Source organism: Pungitius pungitius, chromosome 11 (genome assembly GCF_949316345.1).
Source record: "Pungitius pungitius chromosome 11, fPunPun2.1, whole genome shotgun sequence".
Lineage (NCBI taxonomy): Eukaryota > Metazoa > Chordata > Actinopteri > Perciformes > Gasterosteidae > Pungitius > Pungitius pungitius.
This window is the reverse complement of record NC_084910.1, coordinates 14347098-14365223: the sequence shown is the minus strand read 5'-3', so window position 1 is coordinate 14365223 and position 18126 is coordinate 14347098. Positions and strand designations below refer to the sequence as shown.

The following is an 18126-nucleotide window of genomic DNA, read 5'->3' as shown; positions in this document are numbered from 1 at the left end:
GTGCAGTAAAGGTCCTAGGTTTTCCACCCGAGTTGGAAGAATAACTTGACAATGAAGTGTTTTCAATGGTTAAAATGTACAGTATATTGTCGGTAAAGCTGTTGTGTAAAATTTGCTCTCATACCTCCACCAGATGGCAGTAGGCAACTCATTTATACTGTACGCTTGGCCTGTTGTTGATACGTGTGGCAGTCACATGGATTCTGCACTGATAGGGTGGACTAGAGAGGCTGAGTTGTATGACTGTCTGAATTATGTGCCTCCTGTTTGCTGTGTACTACCAGATTAAGGCCACCAAGTAAACAAAATGCTTCAGTCATGCGATAGAAAAAATGAAAGAGGTTTAGGGTGGAATGTAGTCTGGCATGTTTTTGAACTCAAATGTTGAATTCACATTTGATATTTTTTTATTTTAGTGTGATTTTAAATCATTGATTTAATGTCAATAATATCTCAAACAGTTAAAATCTTTAATAAGCCACAATGTTTTGTTTTACTGACGGTTACACCATAAAGTGAAGAAGAAAAATTGTACATGTTAAAATGTGTTTTTGTATTCAGAAAGACAAAAAAAACATTTTCAAACAAAAACATGTCATAACCACTGTCATTTCAGGTGGGATCCAGGTGGCTCAAAGCTCCTATATTCACATTGCGTGCATTCTTTGTGTATGGAGCTGTTTATTTGTGAACCTCTACTTGTCCAAGTCATGTTTTACATGTGCGCTGCAACTGTACAGGAGCCCAGGCCCCAGCGTTCTCTGTGTTTCCAACTGGTCTCACGCGGCAGTGGCACGCACCGAAGGCGGGGGGAAGAGAATCCGAGCTGGCAGGTTTACGCGACCTATTTCGGTCCAATCAGCGCTTGTCGTGGGCGGAGCCACGAGTATCCGGAGCCAATCGGCGGCAGAGACGCGAGCTCACAGGCTTCGTCTCCGCGTGCCTCCCACACGTGAGCTGGAACGAGCTATTGTGCGCCGCGAGGCCACGTGCTGAAACGTTCCTCTTGCCTGAGAAACAAACAGCACCGTCACGTTTCCAGTCCTGACTCCCTGATTATGACACGAGGTCAACAGCGAATGAGGCGTCAATTTGCATGTGACGTCACGCCACTAGTTTAAAGACCGTTGGTTGTTGGTATATCTCCTAAATATCTACTTTGTATTGGGATTTCTGCATCATATAAGCAAACCATGTAAAAACGTCACCGGGTTTATATCGGTCAGACAAAACAAACAGCGAGAAGGAGGTGACGCTCATAAATTATAAAACCAGTATAAAGAGATCTGTTAAATCCGTAGTCCCGCCCTCCTCGCGCCTCACTCGCTTGTTCCGCGAGGTGTGACGTCACGTGAACTGCTCGTGTCCGTTCCAGCTGAGAGGGGGGGAGGGAGAGAGAGGAAGAGCGGGAGAGAGTGACAGAGAGAGAGGACAATCGGACGTGGACGTCGCGCGGCCCTCGCAGACCTAAGCCCGTGCGCCCGTGACTGGATTCCCCGGATGCAAAAAAAAAGTACAGACAGAGAACGAGGAAACGACCCCCCCTCCTCCCTCTCACCCCCCCCGACGGACACCCGCGCGCTACAGCAGAGAAACACCAATACAACTTGTCATCTGACCAATACAGTCACTGCTCTCGTCGCTGTGCATTTTTTTATTTTGTACAAACAGTTTTGTTGTTTTGACGGACCTCTGCTTTGCAACTATTTTGAGGATATTCGTTTTGATTTCGCGAACGGTTAACTCGGGATCTTATTCTATAAGTTTTAATTGTAACATTTTCCTTTCCGGTGCGTTTCGTTTCGTTGTCATTTTGATGTCTTAGTGTTATTGACGTTTTTTATTATGGACAGTATTCTGTCTCACATAGTCTGAGTGTCCCTCCCACTTCACCGAGAATTAAAGCTTGATCTGCTGAAGCATTTTAACAGCATTCCACTGCAATGGAGTATTTCGATGAAAACATTTCTGCAAGGAAATAAGGAACTCTGCACAACCCGAGGTGAAAGGTAACTCAATTTAAGTTTTTAAAGTATGAATAATCTGCGTCATCAATTCTGTACTCATACTTGTTATTGCATTACAATGGTGGCTTTATCCTGCATGGACTCTTCTCAAAACTCTCTCTCTCTCTCCACCCCCTCACCTCCCCCTTCCTCCCACACACACACACACACACTCACTCACAGGCAGCCATCCAGCCTACTCGTCCCATTGGTAGACTCTCCGGTCAGTCCGCCACGCCCCTTCAAGTGCCCCCCCCCCTCCCCTGCCCCCCTGTAGACCTGTCTTTCTACCGACCCCATCTGGACCGGGATGTCCAGGCAGGTCTCCCAGCTTCCGAACCCCGAGCTGCCGGCCGGCACGAGCCCACAGTTTGGAAGTTGTACCCAGCCTGCGGGCTCTCTCCCGGGGGGGCAACTCAGCTCTATGGCGGGTCTCAAGTCCCTCCTGCAGCACCCCATAAAGGGAGACCAACGCTTAAAAACACCATGTGATGCAAAAGGTGAGGCGCTCTCGCTCGGGTGAACGGCCACTCTGTGACAGTGCTGTTTGTGCCCAGTGCACATGACACGGCCCATCTCCAATATGTGCAGCGACAGAGCATGAATAAATCATTCCCCTCTGTTCCACCCACTGGTGCATTTATTACAACACCAATGGGAAACATTATATGCATATATTTATATATGAATGTATATCAATCGTTGCATTCGTCGCATTCACGTCACCAAAGTCCGACGCACCTTCCTCGCACGCTTACACGATGACACGTCTGTGACCCTGACGGCTATTCACCTGGGTCTCTAATCCCGAGGCTGCGACTTCCAATCAGGATCCAGATTAAAATGAGCGGTAACACGTTTGGGTTTAGCTGTAATGCCGTGCACTTCCCAAAACGTGCCTTCAAGTATTGTGAGATTTGTTGGGGAGCTTACGCACGCGCTATGACAACAAATTGGTTTTGGCTCTTGCTTAACGCTGCAACTCAGTCGCCATCTGGTCCATCTGTGCGAGTGTGTGTGTGTGTGTGTGTGTGTGTGCGCCTGTGTGTGGGACATGGGAACGAAAGGGAGATGTTGCAAAAAGTGAATCTCATGAACAATCTTGCCGCCCCGGATGGGTTGACTCTGTCTCACTGACTAAAATGTCTCCTTCTGTGAAAGAACTCTCATGTGTCCTGAAAGTTGATCTTCATCATCTTCAATCTGTTGTTATTTTGATTCTGCTCTGTTATCTCTGATAGACAAAGAGAGGCTGGACGTTGATGAGGACTCCATGGGAGTGTGCCCCATGAGGAATGGCAGTGCAATAGGCAGCAGTGCTAACAGTAACGGCTGTGCAGGAGGAGGAGGTGGAGGAGGAGGAGGAGGAGGAGGAGGGGGGGGAGGTGGTGGTGGCGGTGGAGCGAATGGAGGAGGAAGTTTCAACCAGTTCTTGGGGCCCCTCTTGTGGGATCGCACCCTGCCGGCAGACGGGGGCCTTTTCCAGCTTCAGTACATGGACTTGGAGGAGTTTCTGACCGAAAACGGAATGGGCAACGTGCATAATAACAACAGCTCCAGTTCAGCCCAGATCCCATCGCAGAGCTCCCAGTCAGCCGTGCCCAACCAGAGCTCCCAGTGCCTACCGCCCTCATCTCCACCTGGCTCTTCGTCTTCATCGCCTTCTTCCTCTTCTTCCCCATCGCTCATTGGTTTGGAGGTGGCTCAGCCGCAGAGCCTCGGAGGTGGAAATGACTGTTTGCATGGTGAGTTCACTTACACGAACCGCTTTGTTCTTAGAGAGTTCAAAAAGTGGCCGAGGAACGGTCGTTTAAAAAAATACAAAGAAATGTATCAGTTCAAAACACCAATATCATGGACGATGGTTTTGCTGAAAGAGACAAATTGTCCCCTTATACGGGACAAGTAGAGCCTACAATAAATAATGGTATTTATGTGAGTAAGGTTAAATGTCCCCATAGCTGGTGATTCAGCACTTTAGCTCTGCATTTACAGCAGAACACAAGGGTGACGAAGCAATTTTTTGAATGACCTCTGGGGTCAAACTGAAGGCAAAAGAGATAGCGTCACGTGGCCTCCGCACGCAAAGTCAATTTGAAAGAGGGAAAAGCAGCGAGTGTAGAAATGGCCGCTCCACCGCGTCAGACGTTTTTTTTGTAGCGTGGCTGCGGGGCTCGGAGTCGGGAGAGGGAGCCGTGGAGAGAAGAGAAGAGGAAAAGGCACAAGGGTCGAAAGAAAGAAGTCTCGCCCCTTGACGAGTCAAACTCACAAGGAGGCTCGGTTTAGTTGGGCATGTGATCCGCGTACTGCAGTGTGCAACACAATCAGCATTCAGCCCAAGCCCATTATAAATGTGCAGCGGGGTCAAAACAGTGCCAAGAGACAGAGAGAGTTTAGCGGGAGGGAGGGAGGGACAGAGCGAAGGGAGAGAGGGAGAGCGCCCGAGTCCTTGCAGGTTGCGTGTCTTTAAATCTCTCCCCACTTCACACGCCACAGCCATGTGTGTGCGTCGGTACACGTGCCGAGGCCAGTGAGGGCTGGAGCGAGGGAACTAGAGGCAGGGCCAGCAGACATGGAGGAGGAGCCCACGGGGGGGGGGAGGAGGAGGAGGAGGGAGGGAGGGAGGGAAGGAGGGGGGGAGGACGTGGAGAAGGCAACAGGAAGAGTTCCCCCGCGCTGCTGCTGCCGGACGCTTGAGCGCAGATGAATGACTTTAAGGGCCCTGATATGCAGAGGACAGTTTTATGCCGTGCACGGGAGGGGGACGCGGGACACTCGGGTGACAAAGTGCATGTTTGCCGACTCTGATTGTTGCATTTTGTGTTGCATGATAAGGTGCCATGCATTTGGATGACAAACCACTTCATATTCAAATCTTGAAACCATTTGAGATTCCAGCAGGAGAACATAGAGCGTAAACATTTAGCGTCTATGAAGTTCATGAACTTCTATGCGGCTCAGGTGACTTTCCTGAATCATTTTCTCGTCAGAGCTTGTAAACTTAAGGAGCTGCATTGGAATCGGCAGCATCATTTAGAAACGGAGCAGGAAGTGCCTGCAATGTTTTCATAAAAAGCCAAAGTCTCCGGTTCTCTCAAGGTTGAAACACATTGAGACAGAGGTGCGCCAAACCCACTCTGTGCGGCTGCGTTCCTGAAGCAGCCGCGTGCCTCGGGGAGGGCCGAGGCCTTGCAGATCTTCATTCCTTCGCCGCGCGCCGACCCCTCGGCGCTGTGGGGTTCGTGCGGCATAAATGGCTACGATCTCCCGCTTTAGTCACACGCGGAGGGAACATGTGCATCACATCTAGCCTCCGTGTCGCTGGCAGTGTTTGTTTACACCCGCTGATTATGTTGTTCTGGTGACGTGCTCCGCTTCATCTCGGTGCCCGTGAAAGCGCTTTTTAATTTGTTTTTGGCTGTCATTGTGAAACATGGGAACGCCATCAGGGAACACCTGGTGTGGAAATATGCCCCCGATAATACCGGGGCATCATGCAGCCATTAGTCATGTCATAGCAGCTCGTATATTACAGGGGGCAACAAATATCGATTTAGGGAACCAGATTAGCTTTTTCTAGTTTTCTTTCTTTCTTTCCACATATTAACCCCTTATAAACTATCAGCTTTGTGGGATTAAAGGCACACAGACTGCGGTCTGTGGTCTGTGCAGGGAGGTACAATGGTGACTTATCTTCTGTGTTTGTCATGTTATGTTCCTTTGGCCCGGTTAAATCGCTCCACGGGGGTTTTTGTTAACAGTCGAACTTATCAGATCACTCTTTGGCTTGACACTTGCCCCAGTGAGTTATATGAACTCTCTGTGGAAGATATGGGCTCTTATTGGAAGGGAAATCCAATTTGAGAGAGGGGAATCGGGCCTTAAAGGGGAGGTGGGTTGAGGTGTCATCCTATACTGACCTCACTTAAAGAGACTGTTGGTTTTTGTGTACCAGCATTTGTATTAATTAATTAATAATAATAGGCAATATCACCAGATGAATAAACGGAATTCCCGTGGTTGTGGTTAAGTGTTGGTTTGTCAACCGGGAACATCAAGGCAATGGTAACTGTAGTAATACACACAATGACAGATTTGGGTTATGCTTTTATTATATAATGAGTTTGCTGCCGTGCAATAAACCATATGTATATCTTTGATCCAACCCAGGGAGCAGTGCTTGTGTATATATGAGAGTTACGGTAGAAATAAAACCATTCTGGAATAGCTTGAGCCTTTCATTGACAATATCTGTGTCATTATCTGTTTATCTGTAAGCTTAAAAAAGGATGTTTTAGATTATATTTTTGTGTGTATGTTCAGAGTAAATAGACGCTGTCCCTGTTCATGATAACATTGTCAATTCTATGGAATAAGTTGAGGGCAGAGGATGTTGTTTGTTGTTGATCCCGGGAAGAAAGAAGCTCTCTGCTTCCACCTGGTGGTCATCATGATGTAGTGCTGCATGCATTTTTACTGTTGTCTTATCAGGCCGCTGTCTTCAGCTGCTCTGCTGAAGTTTGAATTTCCAGATAGATGTGTTTCAATGTGAAAGCGTGTAATACAAGGTGCTTCTTCTCTTTGATTGCAGGGAGTCAGACCAGCATGAACGACTCCTGTGAGTCTCCCTCTTCTTCCTCTTCGTCCTCCTGTCCACCTCTGCTCACGCCCACGGACAGCGGTCCGGACGGGGTCGGCATGTACGACATGGATTCTTCGGACATGGACATGTCCGGCCAGCAGAACTACGACCCCAGGAGGCACTCCTTCAGCGAAGAGGAACTCAAGCCGCAGCCCATGATCAAGAAGGCCCGCAAGATCCTGGTGCCCGACGGCTTGAAGGTGAGAGCGGTCTGAATTCAGAGCCGTGGTGTCCATGTCACCTTGAGAGATCAAGTCCATTAAATCCAGGAATAGGTCATTCATTCTGGGTTTTTAAACTGATCGAAATAATAACATTTATTGGTGCACCTTTCACAAGAACTGCAGCTTTGCACATAAAAATATAATCACAAAATAAAGCAATATTTATAATAAGAATAAAAATAAAATAAAACACAAAATATAATATTATTATTAATATAATTGTATGCATGTATTAAACATCTAATATTGAATACATGAATGACATAAAATAATTAAAAAACCCACTGACCAACACCAATCAAATCAGTATCAATTTTCGCAGGATCCTACATTAATAAATACTGCGTCAGCACCGGTTCTCACTGCTTTTGTTGTCCAACCGAAACTCCCAAATAGTTATCTTCTAATTCCATATCAAAGAGCAAAGCAGCAAATCCTCACATTTAATAAGTTACAGCCATCTTTTTAATTAAAAAATGTCTTATTCTTATAATAACATGGTATACATTACTAAATTCATTATATATATATTTTGTAAATAAACAATAGGTACATACAGGGGAAAAAGCAGGTTAGGAATAAAGGGGCAAACACACTATCTTGCCAAATTCTGAGGATGTAGCATGGGAAAGGAACATCCCATTCAAACACCCGTAACACCGAATACACAAGAATACAATACATGCAAGTATTTACATACCTATTGAAGTACAATGAAGTGCTGTATTTTCCTGTCCTCTGTTAGGATGAGAAGTACTGGACCAGGAGGTATAAAAACAATGAAGCGGCAAAGCGTTCCCGAGACGCTCGCCGCCTCAAGGAGAACCAAATATCGGTGCGCGCCGCCTACCTGGAGAGAGAAAACGCCGCCCTCCGACAGGAAGTGGCCGAGATCCGGAAGGAACTGGGCCGCTGTCGCAACATCCTGAATAAATACGAGAACCGCCTCGCTGACCAGTGATGAATCGGAATCAGAACATAAGCTGGATTCAATTTAGGACTCTGAATTGTTGGTGTGGCCCGATGGACAGAATGGAGGAACCGGTGATGGTGGTGATGATGATGATGATGATTATGAATGTAAAAGACGAGGGGGGGGGGGGGGGGGGGGATTTGCGTATTGAAGCTCAGGTGTCTTGTTTTGTTGAGGTGTCAACTCTTAAAAGTGAAAGATGGAGAGAATAATTTAACAGATGAAAAGATGTGACTTTTAAGAGTTTTGTTATCGGAGAATTGTATATTTTTATAATACTTAAGAAAAATTTGAGGGAGAGCAAATTTGGAGAATAATTTTGTACATTTTCTACATAGAGACAGGGGAAAGTAATGGTAAATATCTTTTTATTACAGATGAGTCAGGAGACGTTTAACAGGTGGTCAGACATCGATGGGTATTTTTCGACTTGATCATTGTGGTCAGGATGCAGCAGCGGGGGCGAGGACGCGTGTAACATTTGTAATATAGAGAGCAAAAATGATCTTATAAATCGTATAGTTCAACATTCTTGTTGATTTATATTCAAGCACTTAATCTTTTTTTTTTTTTTTCACCTTTTCCGGTTTGTGTCACCGCGAACGTGCTGGAGAGCGACAAGAGGAGACGTCACACTGCAGACACTCCGCTACGCTCCGTTCCAACCACTTTCACCCCCTTCTCTCATCGTCTTCAGTCCCTCAACAATATTATTCCTCTGTACTTTGAGCTGAACTTCGTGCGATTGGTTTCGCCCGTCACGAGTCCACACTCGAATCGTCCACACTCAATCCCCTTCCCATCTGTCCCGGTTGAGGCCTCTGAGTCCACTCTGGCGTCTTGTCGTATCCCACCTGAAGCCGGTGAAAACCCGGGTGACTGATCCGCTCTTTCGAAATCGCCGGGACGTTTCTCTCCCTCTTGTTTTTTTTTTTCGTACCCGGCTGCTCTATTTCTGTCCGCTCTCCCTTGCGGTCAATCCCCCTTCTTTCAGTCGTGTGCGAACTCTGTCCCACAACATTTTGCCCCCCCCCCCCCGTGTCTCCATCTCAGTATTGTGTCGTTTTTTCTCAAATAGGCATCAATCTTCCCGGCCGGACGCACATCGTTACTTTACTCTACTTTATGAACACACTATGATGAGCAATGTTATGGGGGCAGAAACGTTGTTGTATATTGGATAGGCCTGTACTATTGTGTGTGTTTGATGTATTCCAGGAGATGGGTTTACTACCCCCCCGTTGAGTGGAATAGTGTTAATTTCTCAGATTTCTGGGAGAAATAAAAGCCAAAACTTCCTATATTGATCCACAAAGCTTGTTGCTATTTAGGGCTTTTTTCAATACTGCTCCTTCCTTACGGTTTACTCCTTTTATTGCTCTTTACTTTCTACTGTATCTATTTCTATGTGTATCCACAACACCTACACATGGAGCATGGTACACTATGTTATGTTCCTGAGGAAGGATGACTAGTGATAGAATGTGCTTTTAACCCCTTTTATGACCCTTACTGGTATTATTATTGTTATGATTATGATGATTACCCCTCTTGTTGTTGCTGTTCTATACTATTGAATGATTTCCTTTCTTTGGATGAACCCGATCTGTTCCACCTGGAAACTACCTTTCGATCTTCGTTGTTCCTCAAAAAGACTTTTCAAATGAGAAAACAAAAAAAACAAAACCCTCAGTCTGCCGTTCGGACCTCCAGGCGTTACTCACTTCTACTACGGACACCGCTGCCGCCGGGGGTTCCTCTGACTGCCGATCCCAAAAGCTTCAGTAACTTGAACATGATATTCATGCGGACTTACTTTACCTTTCGTGACGACCTCTTCTGTTCCCCGCTGTGTACGGACTATGCACACTATCGATATGCTCCTTGTTGGTTTATTTCAGCCTTTATCACCTCAATCAGTGATTGTTTCCTCTCCCAACAGGATGTAGTCTCTAATATCCTCACACATGTGGTCTGGTGAATCTTTTAGTGACTCTTGTTGAACTACAACTGCCCTGCTGCATCAGTGGTGTCCATTGTGTCCAGCCCACTGGGTGCTGGTTATTTGGATGTAGTCAAGATTTTTCCAAAAACACCAATAAAAGATTGTTCTCATTCACTACTGCTCGGCTCCGCTGTTTATTCCCCATTTTATTGTCCTTTTTATTGGTTTTAAAAGCTTCCCTCGAGCCCCGTGGGCCTGCATCTTGAATGAAATCCAAGTGTTACCCGAGAGGATCGGAAGCAGAGGGCACATTTCAGGAGGACCGCTCCTTCATTTATCAACTTGAGCCCGATAAACAGACTTTAATATGTGGTAAAATGTCGCCAGACTTGTTTTGATATACTCCCCGTTGGTTCACATTGCGTTCATTCCTTTGATGGACAGAGCGCGCCAAACGTGCGTTCTTGCCCAACGAATACAACGCTACTCCCTTGAAGATGACATTTCTACTTGTGGGGCAAATAATAAGCCATTCTTTGGTGCTTCGCCAACAGTTCTTTAAAATCCCCCCCAAAAATATCAATGAGAATAAATATGAAATTACTATCAAATGAATTATTGAAAAAGGGTCTAATGTGGGTTTTAATGTTGTGCTGTGAAGAGGGCATTGCAGATGCAGGTCACCCCGGGCCCGGGATGATTAGGAGAGCATCAAGTGTTGTTTGCATTCCCTGTTTGTTTATTGTTACCATGTGCGCACATCACCCCCTTCATCTGATAACCCAACAGAAATGGGTGAAAGGTCCTTCAGACTGGAATTTTCCCCAATTCTGTCCTCCACAACGCAAACCAGATGTGTGCTCCTGGCTCCATTCACCCCCCACGCTCTGCTCCCTCCCACCCTTTGCCCCCCCCCCCCCTCACCCCCTCCTCCTTAAAATGCCGTGTCTGCCGGTCCCTCCCTCATATCGTCTGAGGCCCGGCTTGAAGGATGGACCGTGCCCTGCTGCTGCTGCTGCTGTCCCTTTGGGCTCTGACTGGAGCGGTGTCCCCGCAGGCTGCAGGTAAGCACACCTGGGCGAGCACTGAGCCCGCCACACACCACCAACACAGCTGGACTGCTTTTAATCCTGCCCCTGCTCTCTAGCTCCATTTAAACGTAAAGATGGTCATCACGGGGGCAATTAGTCAGGGAAATGCATTTTGCATGCTAATTATGATAAACTAGAAGAATGTAATAGTTTGTGTTGTCAAAACCATACGATACACGGGTGAGTCACTTAAGTCATCGAAGTAAGTTTTCTGCAAGTTTTTTTTGTCAAATATGGGATGCGTGCCCTGTGGTGAAACACCAGACTTTCAACACACCCTGAACGGTGACTCTACAACCCTCTTAGCCCCCGTTTCATGAAGTGAGGTCACTTGTTGTTGTGTTTTCTCGTATCATAGCTGCTCCCCATATGAACGGTACACTGTGTCCGTGCTGTTTGCAGCACACGTCGTGGTCCCATAGCTTTGGGAGAGCGGATACAGTAGCACACATGCTTTCATTCTAAGAAATGAATAACGGGGAACCCTGTCTCACTCACCCCTTCTCTCCCCTTTTCTCTCCCCCTCAAATTCTGTACATTGAGGGTGTGTCGATGTTGGCAACGCTGCACCGTTTTCCATGTTTTGTTTTTTTTACGGTGTGTGATGGAATACAAATGGAGAAATGAGGAGGTTTACAGATTATTCCTGTACACTGAACCTGTTCAGTTATACACCAAAACTATTCGCAGAAGTAACTTTCCTGAGGGAAAAAAACAAGATAGCCGAAGGGCAAATAAAGCCTGCCATCTAAATACGTATTGATCTGGCATCCTGGGTGGCAACTATTTGCCCGGCCACCCACTCTGAATTCCCCTTTCCTTTAAACAAAACACAAAGCAGTTGCCAAACAAATCTCATTACAGCCCCACGACGTTTGCGTTTTTTTTTTTTTTTACGAGGGCGGAGCAAACGAAGGGTCACTCACTGTGCCGACGATGTGTGTGGTGTCACCCCCAGGCTTGTGTCCGGACAGACTTCTGGGACAGGAGAGCAGGAGGACGTGTCCTCGGCCCTGCAAGGCCGACCGGGACTGTGGCAGCAAGCGCCAGTGCCTGTGTGACGGCCAGTGTGGTCTCAGCTGTGTGGCTCCAGGTAACTGTTTGCATGCGTGTGTGTCTTGAGTCGTCACCGCAAACACCATCGTGGACTTCGGGGTAATTAACACTGTTTGCGTGTCTAAACGCAGCTGTGCCAACACACATCTGTTTGTGTGTTTTCAATGGAAAATAAAGAGCCTCCGGTCGAGCACTAAATCTGGGCTCGAGGCGTGGAACACAAGCTTTGTGTTGTGCGTTGTAAAAGTGGCCATTGTGAATGCGTCTAGTTATACGGCCTCATTCGTTCCTTTTTTTTTTAACAATCCAGCACATTGTGAGATTGTCTCGCCTCCCTCTGGACTGTCTCCCGTCCCCTCAGGTCGAACTTGTCCCTGGCCCCTGCCCCCCCGTGAAGACTCAGAGGCTCGTCTCCTCTCTCCCACTCACTCCTTCTCTGCCCTGCTCGAAGTACGCTGCAAGCCAGGATTCGCGTTGCCCAATGGCCTGGACGCCACCATCCGCCGTTGTCAAGGTGACCGACAATGGAGTGGGGATGAGCCCATCTGCACAGGTGGGTTTGAGTTCAACAGAGAGAACTCCATTATAACAATGACTTCATGAAAATGTTGCTGTGGTGTTTGTTACTTACTCAAATTGAATGTTGCTACTTTAACCGCAGCAGTGGTTGTGGCAGCATGGTACAACATGTGTGCAGTTGGTGGTCCATGATGGGGGCGAGGATTAAACATAGCTTTCATTGTGGATTTATTGTTCATGCAATGTACTTAGACAGAAAGAGAGAGAGAGAGAGAGAGAGATGTTCAGGAATATGTGGTTGTGCCGGCTGAGACATTGCACAACTGGGACCCATTCTCCTCATCACCATGGCAACCGGAGCTTTAGTTGTTCACGTTGGCCGTAGGAAGATTTTACAGATGAACTGTTGATAAGTTTAAAGAGGAGGGGAAAGCTGAACTGTGTGCAGATCATATGAATGCACATGCACGTATGTGTGTTTGTACGTACACTATTCAAAATCCCAAATTCGTTTATACCAATTCAAATTCAATTCAAAGCTTCTGTCCTGTCGGGATTTTGTGCAAACTTTCAATTGACCTTAAAACTGTCATGTGACCAGCTTTGATTTAAAAATGCGTTTTGGTAGGCCAATAGGGGCCAGAATGGAGTGGTCAACACATTTGAACCAAAGCATGTGTACCTGACAGGCGACACAAAGGACTTCCAGTGTTTAAAGTTCATTCCCAACTAGAGTACCTCTGAGCCTTCAGATCATCATGAAGTAAGATCAATCACATTTTTGCTGCCCTTACAAAAAAGAAAATTCACAAAATTTGGAAGTGGCCAAATCTGTTCCAAGGATGCTCAGCAGTACACGAATAAAAGGCTTCAATACTTATTAGTTTCTCAACTCATCTCACCAACTGTTCTTCCTTATTGCTCCTTTCAATCAGAAATATCAGAAGCATCAGATAAAAACAACATATTCCCAGCTCTCTAGGTCAGAATCCTGCATTAAACGCAGCAGCGCCACAGTAAATATGCTTTCTTAGGAATCCTCAACCAGCTGGATCTCACCCTCCTGATTATTTATCTTTTCAAAGATGTTAAATAAGGATACGAGGCATCGTCTCTTTCTCTGTTTCTCGTGTAGAGTATATCCTCCTGCTGAGAGACAGACAGAAGGTAGGTGGGTTTGGAACGTGTCAGAGGGTTTGTGTGTGTGTGTGTGTGTGTGTCCTGTGCGTTTGTGTTAGAGTGTGAGTCGAGCTCCTTCATGCGTGTTGAGAGGCAGTGGGTGGCCAATCACTGTCAAAGTGGCACAGAGCGGGTGTGAATGTGCGTCTGTAGCCAGTGTGTGTGTGTGTGTGTGTGCGTTTATGGAAGAGAGGCAGTTTTTTTTTTCTCTATACATTCGATGTGTGTGTTTGTGTGTGTTTGTGTGAGTTTGTGTGGTTGAGGAGGGGGAGGAGAGGGGGGGGTGCACATGTGTAAGTGTTGTGTGTTGTGCGTGTCTGTGCGTAGGCGACAGATCACAGTCAGGAGAGTCAGAGAGCTCTCTCTTGCTCATGCTGCTTCGGGCCTTTCTGTTCCCTGCTCTCCTCTCCTCTGCTCTCTTCTCTCGTCCTCTTTTCCTCTCATCTCCTTCTCCTCTCATCCTCTTCCATCTGAGGCCTCTGATAAGGTCTCTGTGTACAATGGGAGCCAAGGACAAGCATGCAGCCCAAGGCTTTTTTCTCTCTCGGTTTGCACGCATCTGTGTGTGTGTGTGTGTGTGTTTGTGGGGAGATGAACACAAGTAAAAACCTTTTATATCTTTGCTCTCAATCGGATGGCTGTGTGTTTAACGTTGCGGTTCTTTCAAAATCACTCTTTTGGAAAAAAATTTGGGGGGGGAAAGATGAATTTGAGATACCTGCTTGGTAGCTGTTTGGTGCAGCAGCGTGTGTAGGTGGCAGCAGTAGGAGAGGCAGGAGAAGGAGGGCGATATGTGAAAACAGAACTGAGCTTCGGGCTTTCATCCGCAGCCAAATAAGACTCGTAACTCTCCCTCTCCCATAGGTCCCTTTACATTTCTTGTATTAACGTTCCTCGGTTTCAAATACCTAAGACTGGCCTCAGGCAAGAGCTGCCTCTTCCTTTCAAAGCCGCGTTCAGCTCCCAAACCCGCGCTTGATGGAGCTTGGGTCGCTCCAGCCTCTCTCCAAGCACCACTCTTGATATTTATATTTCCAGCGTGAGCCACTCAAACGTCCAGGAAAGAGCCAGGTGTTATACAATCACAGATATATAGCGAACTTTGAGGTATTACCTAAGAAGGGTTATTTGAACTTAAATAGAACGACACACGGAGTCCTTCTTTTCTAATGGTTGTCACCTGCAAAATCCCATCCGGACTTGTCGGTTTCACGCTGATTCTGATTGCTTCTCTGCGTATGTGTTTACGCTTTTGAATCACAAATGAGCGTTTTCTCCAAGGAGCTTTACACTAAGAGGTATTACTGAGAAGATGCATTGTTGCAATAATTATAACCATTGCATTAAGCAGCTTATTAGTCCAGTAGCTGGTTGAGAAGGAGCTTTAGTCGTTTTTACACCATTTGGCAGTAGTCTGCAACAACGCACAATGTTGCGTAAGGTTTTGTGATCACAGCTTTTATCTGCATGGTAACTAGAAGCCACATCAAGTGAAAAGTACAATAGATTACAAATTGAAAGTACTTCCAAATTGTGCTTTAGTGCATCACTTGAGTAAATTCCTCCTCTGCTACGGGGAGATGCAACTGTTAAGATGAAGGACCGGTACTTGCACTGAGGTATCTTTAACAGTACTTGTGCTCTTCTTCTTTGACCAACAGAGACTCGGTCACCTGACGAACCTGCTTCCACCCCAAGCTGCCCTCTGCCTGAGCACATCGTCGACACCTTCAGCATCCAGGGCGACGCTACAGCCGGAGCCTCCATCCGCTACACCTGCCTGTCTGGGTAAGAGCTGAGGGGGATGATGGGAGGTTAAGCGAGCGCGTGGGCGGAGGCTATGAAAACCTAAAGTGATTCGAAAGGTACAAATGGAGAAAGTGAGAAGACGGGGATGGAGTGTGAAGATGAGGCATTCAAGCGGAAGGGACGGCTTGATCACAGCAGAGCTGTGATGGAAGAAGAGCTCAGATCCCTTTCTTAGAGAAAAGTCACATCAACAATCAATGAATTAATGAGTTTAAAATCCTACAAAGGTACAGTTTTAATGTACCTAAAGCAATAATAAGCGTATCCCTACTGCAGAAAAAGAGATGAATCTGACATTGTCAGTTAATAGATGTATTAATGCATCTGCAGAACTTTCTATAATCTTTGCTGTTAGCCACTGAATGGTGGAACCTCTGAAGCACCACAAGCAGAGGAACCTGTGGTTTAATCTAAAGCTATAAGAGTAGACGTATGAAGTAGCATACAATGGAGCTACTCATCTACTCCACAGTACAGTGGAGTAAATGTTATGTAGCTTCTTTCCACAGTTGTGGGAGAGGCGTTGGGGAACGTTTAGTCATTAGCCATGATTGGCAGGGAATTCATTTTGATCTCCCAGCTGACAATCTCTCCATTGAGCTAACTAGGTTGTTACAGTCTATCTGGTATTGACTTCCCTTTCCACACTGACTCATACACAGGATAAGATGAGCCAGGGTGGATGTGTCAGCCAGCACTGTGCACACAACATTCAGACACTCTGAAAGGGAGAGACAGAGTGTGAAAAAGAAACCATCTACACCTTCTCTTCATTGCGTTTCATCCTTAGCTCTTAGCTTTCAATTCTCTTAGCTGCCATCTGTCTCCATCGCTCTCTCCCTCGTTGTCCTCTGCAGGGCCGATATAGTGGGGAGCAGGGAAAATTTCTGCCAGGATAATCAGACCTGGCAGTATCCTCACCCCATGTGTAAAGGTAAGCGTACTGTATCTTGCACTGACCATGTGTGTGTATGTGTCTGTGTGTACATATTTTAGGTTAAGGTTAGCTGCAAGGAACAACTACTAACTACTATAACTACTTTATCGGGATGCTCATCTGTTTTTTTTCGTTTGAAAATAAAAGAAGAGCGAATTAAAGAAGGAGACAGAAGCACACAAACTCCATCAAGATTGCTCTATTTCATAGTTCTCTTCTGCCATCTAGTGGCTAGACGAGGAGCTGCATGGCCTGCTTTGTTTCAGAGGGATTGTTGAATGGAAGCCTACTCTTCACTATATGAAGATATAGTAAATTATCCCCTAAAAGTGTGATAATAAAAGTATGATAATAAACGAAGAGCCCTCTATTAAACCTTTTGAAGATTAGTGGATCTCCTGAATGAGCGCACTGACAATCCGCTCCTCTCTTAGAAGTGTACTGCCAGCCTCCTCGAGAGGTGGACCAGGGCTACGTGGTGGCCGTCCAGAAGACTGAATACGAAGTTGGCTTCGACATCCACTACCTGTGTAAAAAGAACTTCCTGCTGGATGGACCCCAGAAGGTCACCTGCCTGTCAAATGGGAGCTGGAGTGCGTCTCCACCACACTGCAGAGGTGAGGGATGTTTATCCCAAAGACCTGTGTGATTTGGACACATGGAAATGGGTTTTAAATGAGGATAATCCACACAGTTTACTTTTGCATTTGATGTCCATCATACTTTGATGCTTATTTGATCCCCGTCCCAGCTCGCTGCCTCATCCCCGCCCAGCGGAGCCGCGTGGTGATCGGCGGAGTGAAGCGCTGGCCGTTTGATGTCACGGACACCCTGGTTGCTCACGGTGAAAATGTGACGTTCTTCTGCAAACACTCAAAGAAGCAGTGCAGCTTCTCCGCAACCCAGTCGTGCTTCGACGGGAGGCTGCAGACACCAGCCTGCTACCTCGGTAAACGCTCTATGTCTGTTTAAGCAGAACATCACGAGGAGGGGTTGATTTACAACATTGACCATTTTTCCAATGTCCCTGCACCTTGTTCAATGTTTTATTTTTCCTTCTTCAGAGCCCACATGGTTGCAGTTTAAACTCTTCCCTCACCGGCTGGTGTCGGAGATCGACGCGTGTGGGCCCGATGATGTGGAGTGAAGACTCCGATGCGTTCAACACTCACGACGCCGCGTCCCAACGCCGAACGCCTCCCGAGACGCTCAGCATCCCGCCCCCGCGCTACAATTGTGCTCCGTGTTCAGGACAGTGCTTGTGACCTTTGGCCCTTTGTCATGTGCAAACCCACCTCAAGAGTCACCTTGTGCTCCCCCCCCCCTCCCCATGCGGCTCCAGCAACGCTGCATGCGTGTGAGGATGCACATATGACGCATGAACACACGCTGTATCGTTTGTACTCTGTGACATTTCACCATGTGATCTTTTTATTCCCGTGTTGACGCATCAAGTCGCGTGGCTTGTAAGTTGTTTAAATGGTTAAAAAATAAAGTAAGGTTAAATTGGTTGGCTTCCTTGGGTCTACATCACACATTTTAAAACCCCTACAGCTCGAGTTCGAGCCCCTGCGTCCTCCTCCCGTTTCCTCCCCCTCGTCCTCTGGGTCTCGGGCGCGCAGGGAGCCGTCGCGGTGCGCGCTGCAGGTTCAACGTTGTACCCACAGGCTGAACATGGCTGCCGGTCGGACCCGGTAGGCTGCGACACCATAGCAACTCCCCCTGACCCCTCCCTCCCCCGGCAT

At 46.9% G+C, this 18126-nt stretch overlaps 2 protein-coding genes across 2 annotated transcripts; both read left to right on the top strand.

Moving 5' to 3' along the window:
• The first annotated feature begins 1345 nt into the window (after positions 1–1345).
• On the top strand, positions 1346–9967 carry dbpb (D site albumin promoter binding protein b). Its single transcript, XM_037454699.2, has 5 exons — positions 1346–2009; positions 2190–2506; positions 3248–3751; positions 6598–6848; positions 7618–9967. Exons 2-5 carry the CDS (start codon positions 2317–2319, stop codon positions 7831–7833), a joined length of 1161 nt encoding a protein of 386 aa, XP_037310596.2. The 5' UTR covers positions 1346–2009; positions 2190–2316; the 3' UTR covers positions 7834–9967.
• A 795-nt stretch (positions 9968–10762) lies between these two features.
• On the top strand, positions 10763–17890 carry ntd5 (ntl-dependent gene 5). The gene is made up of 8 exons (XM_037455087.2): positions 10763–10854; positions 11840–11974; positions 12299–12490; positions 15297–15423; positions 16302–16378; positions 16816–16998; positions 17133–17330; positions 17446–17890. Exons 1-8 carry the CDS (start codon positions 10782–10784, stop codon positions 17526–17528), a joined length of 1068 nt encoding a protein of 355 aa, XP_037310984.2. The 5' UTR covers positions 10763–10781; the 3' UTR covers positions 17529–17890.
• Positions 17891–18126: the final 236 nt, after the last annotated feature.

Bases quoted from the DNA above. Each gene is read 5' to 3' on its own strand.
- dbpb (XM_037454699.2), top strand. From the start codon at position 2,317: ATGTCCAGGCAGGTCTCCCAGCTTCCGAACCCCGAGCTGCCGGCCGGC. The intron at 2,507-3,247 runs GTGAGGCGCTCT...TATCTCTGATAG, and splicing joins AACACCATGTGATGCAAAAG to ACAAAGAGAGGCTGGACGTT. The intron at 3,752-6,597 runs GTGAGTTCACTT...CTTTGATTGCAG, and splicing joins TGGAAATGACTGTTTGCATG to GGAGTCAGACCAGCATGAAC.
- ntd5 (XM_037455087.2), top strand. From the start codon at position 10,782: ATGGACCGTGCCCTGCTGCTGCTGCTGCTGTCCCTTTGGGCTCTGACT. The intron at 15,424-16,301 runs GTAAGAGCTGAG...TGTCCTCTGCAG, and splicing joins CGCTACACCTGCCTGTCTGG to GGCCGATATAGTGGGGAGCA. The intron at 16,379-16,815 runs GTAAGCGTACTG...CTCCTCTCTTAG, and splicing joins TCCTCACCCCATGTGTAAAG to AAGTGTACTGCCAGCCTCCT.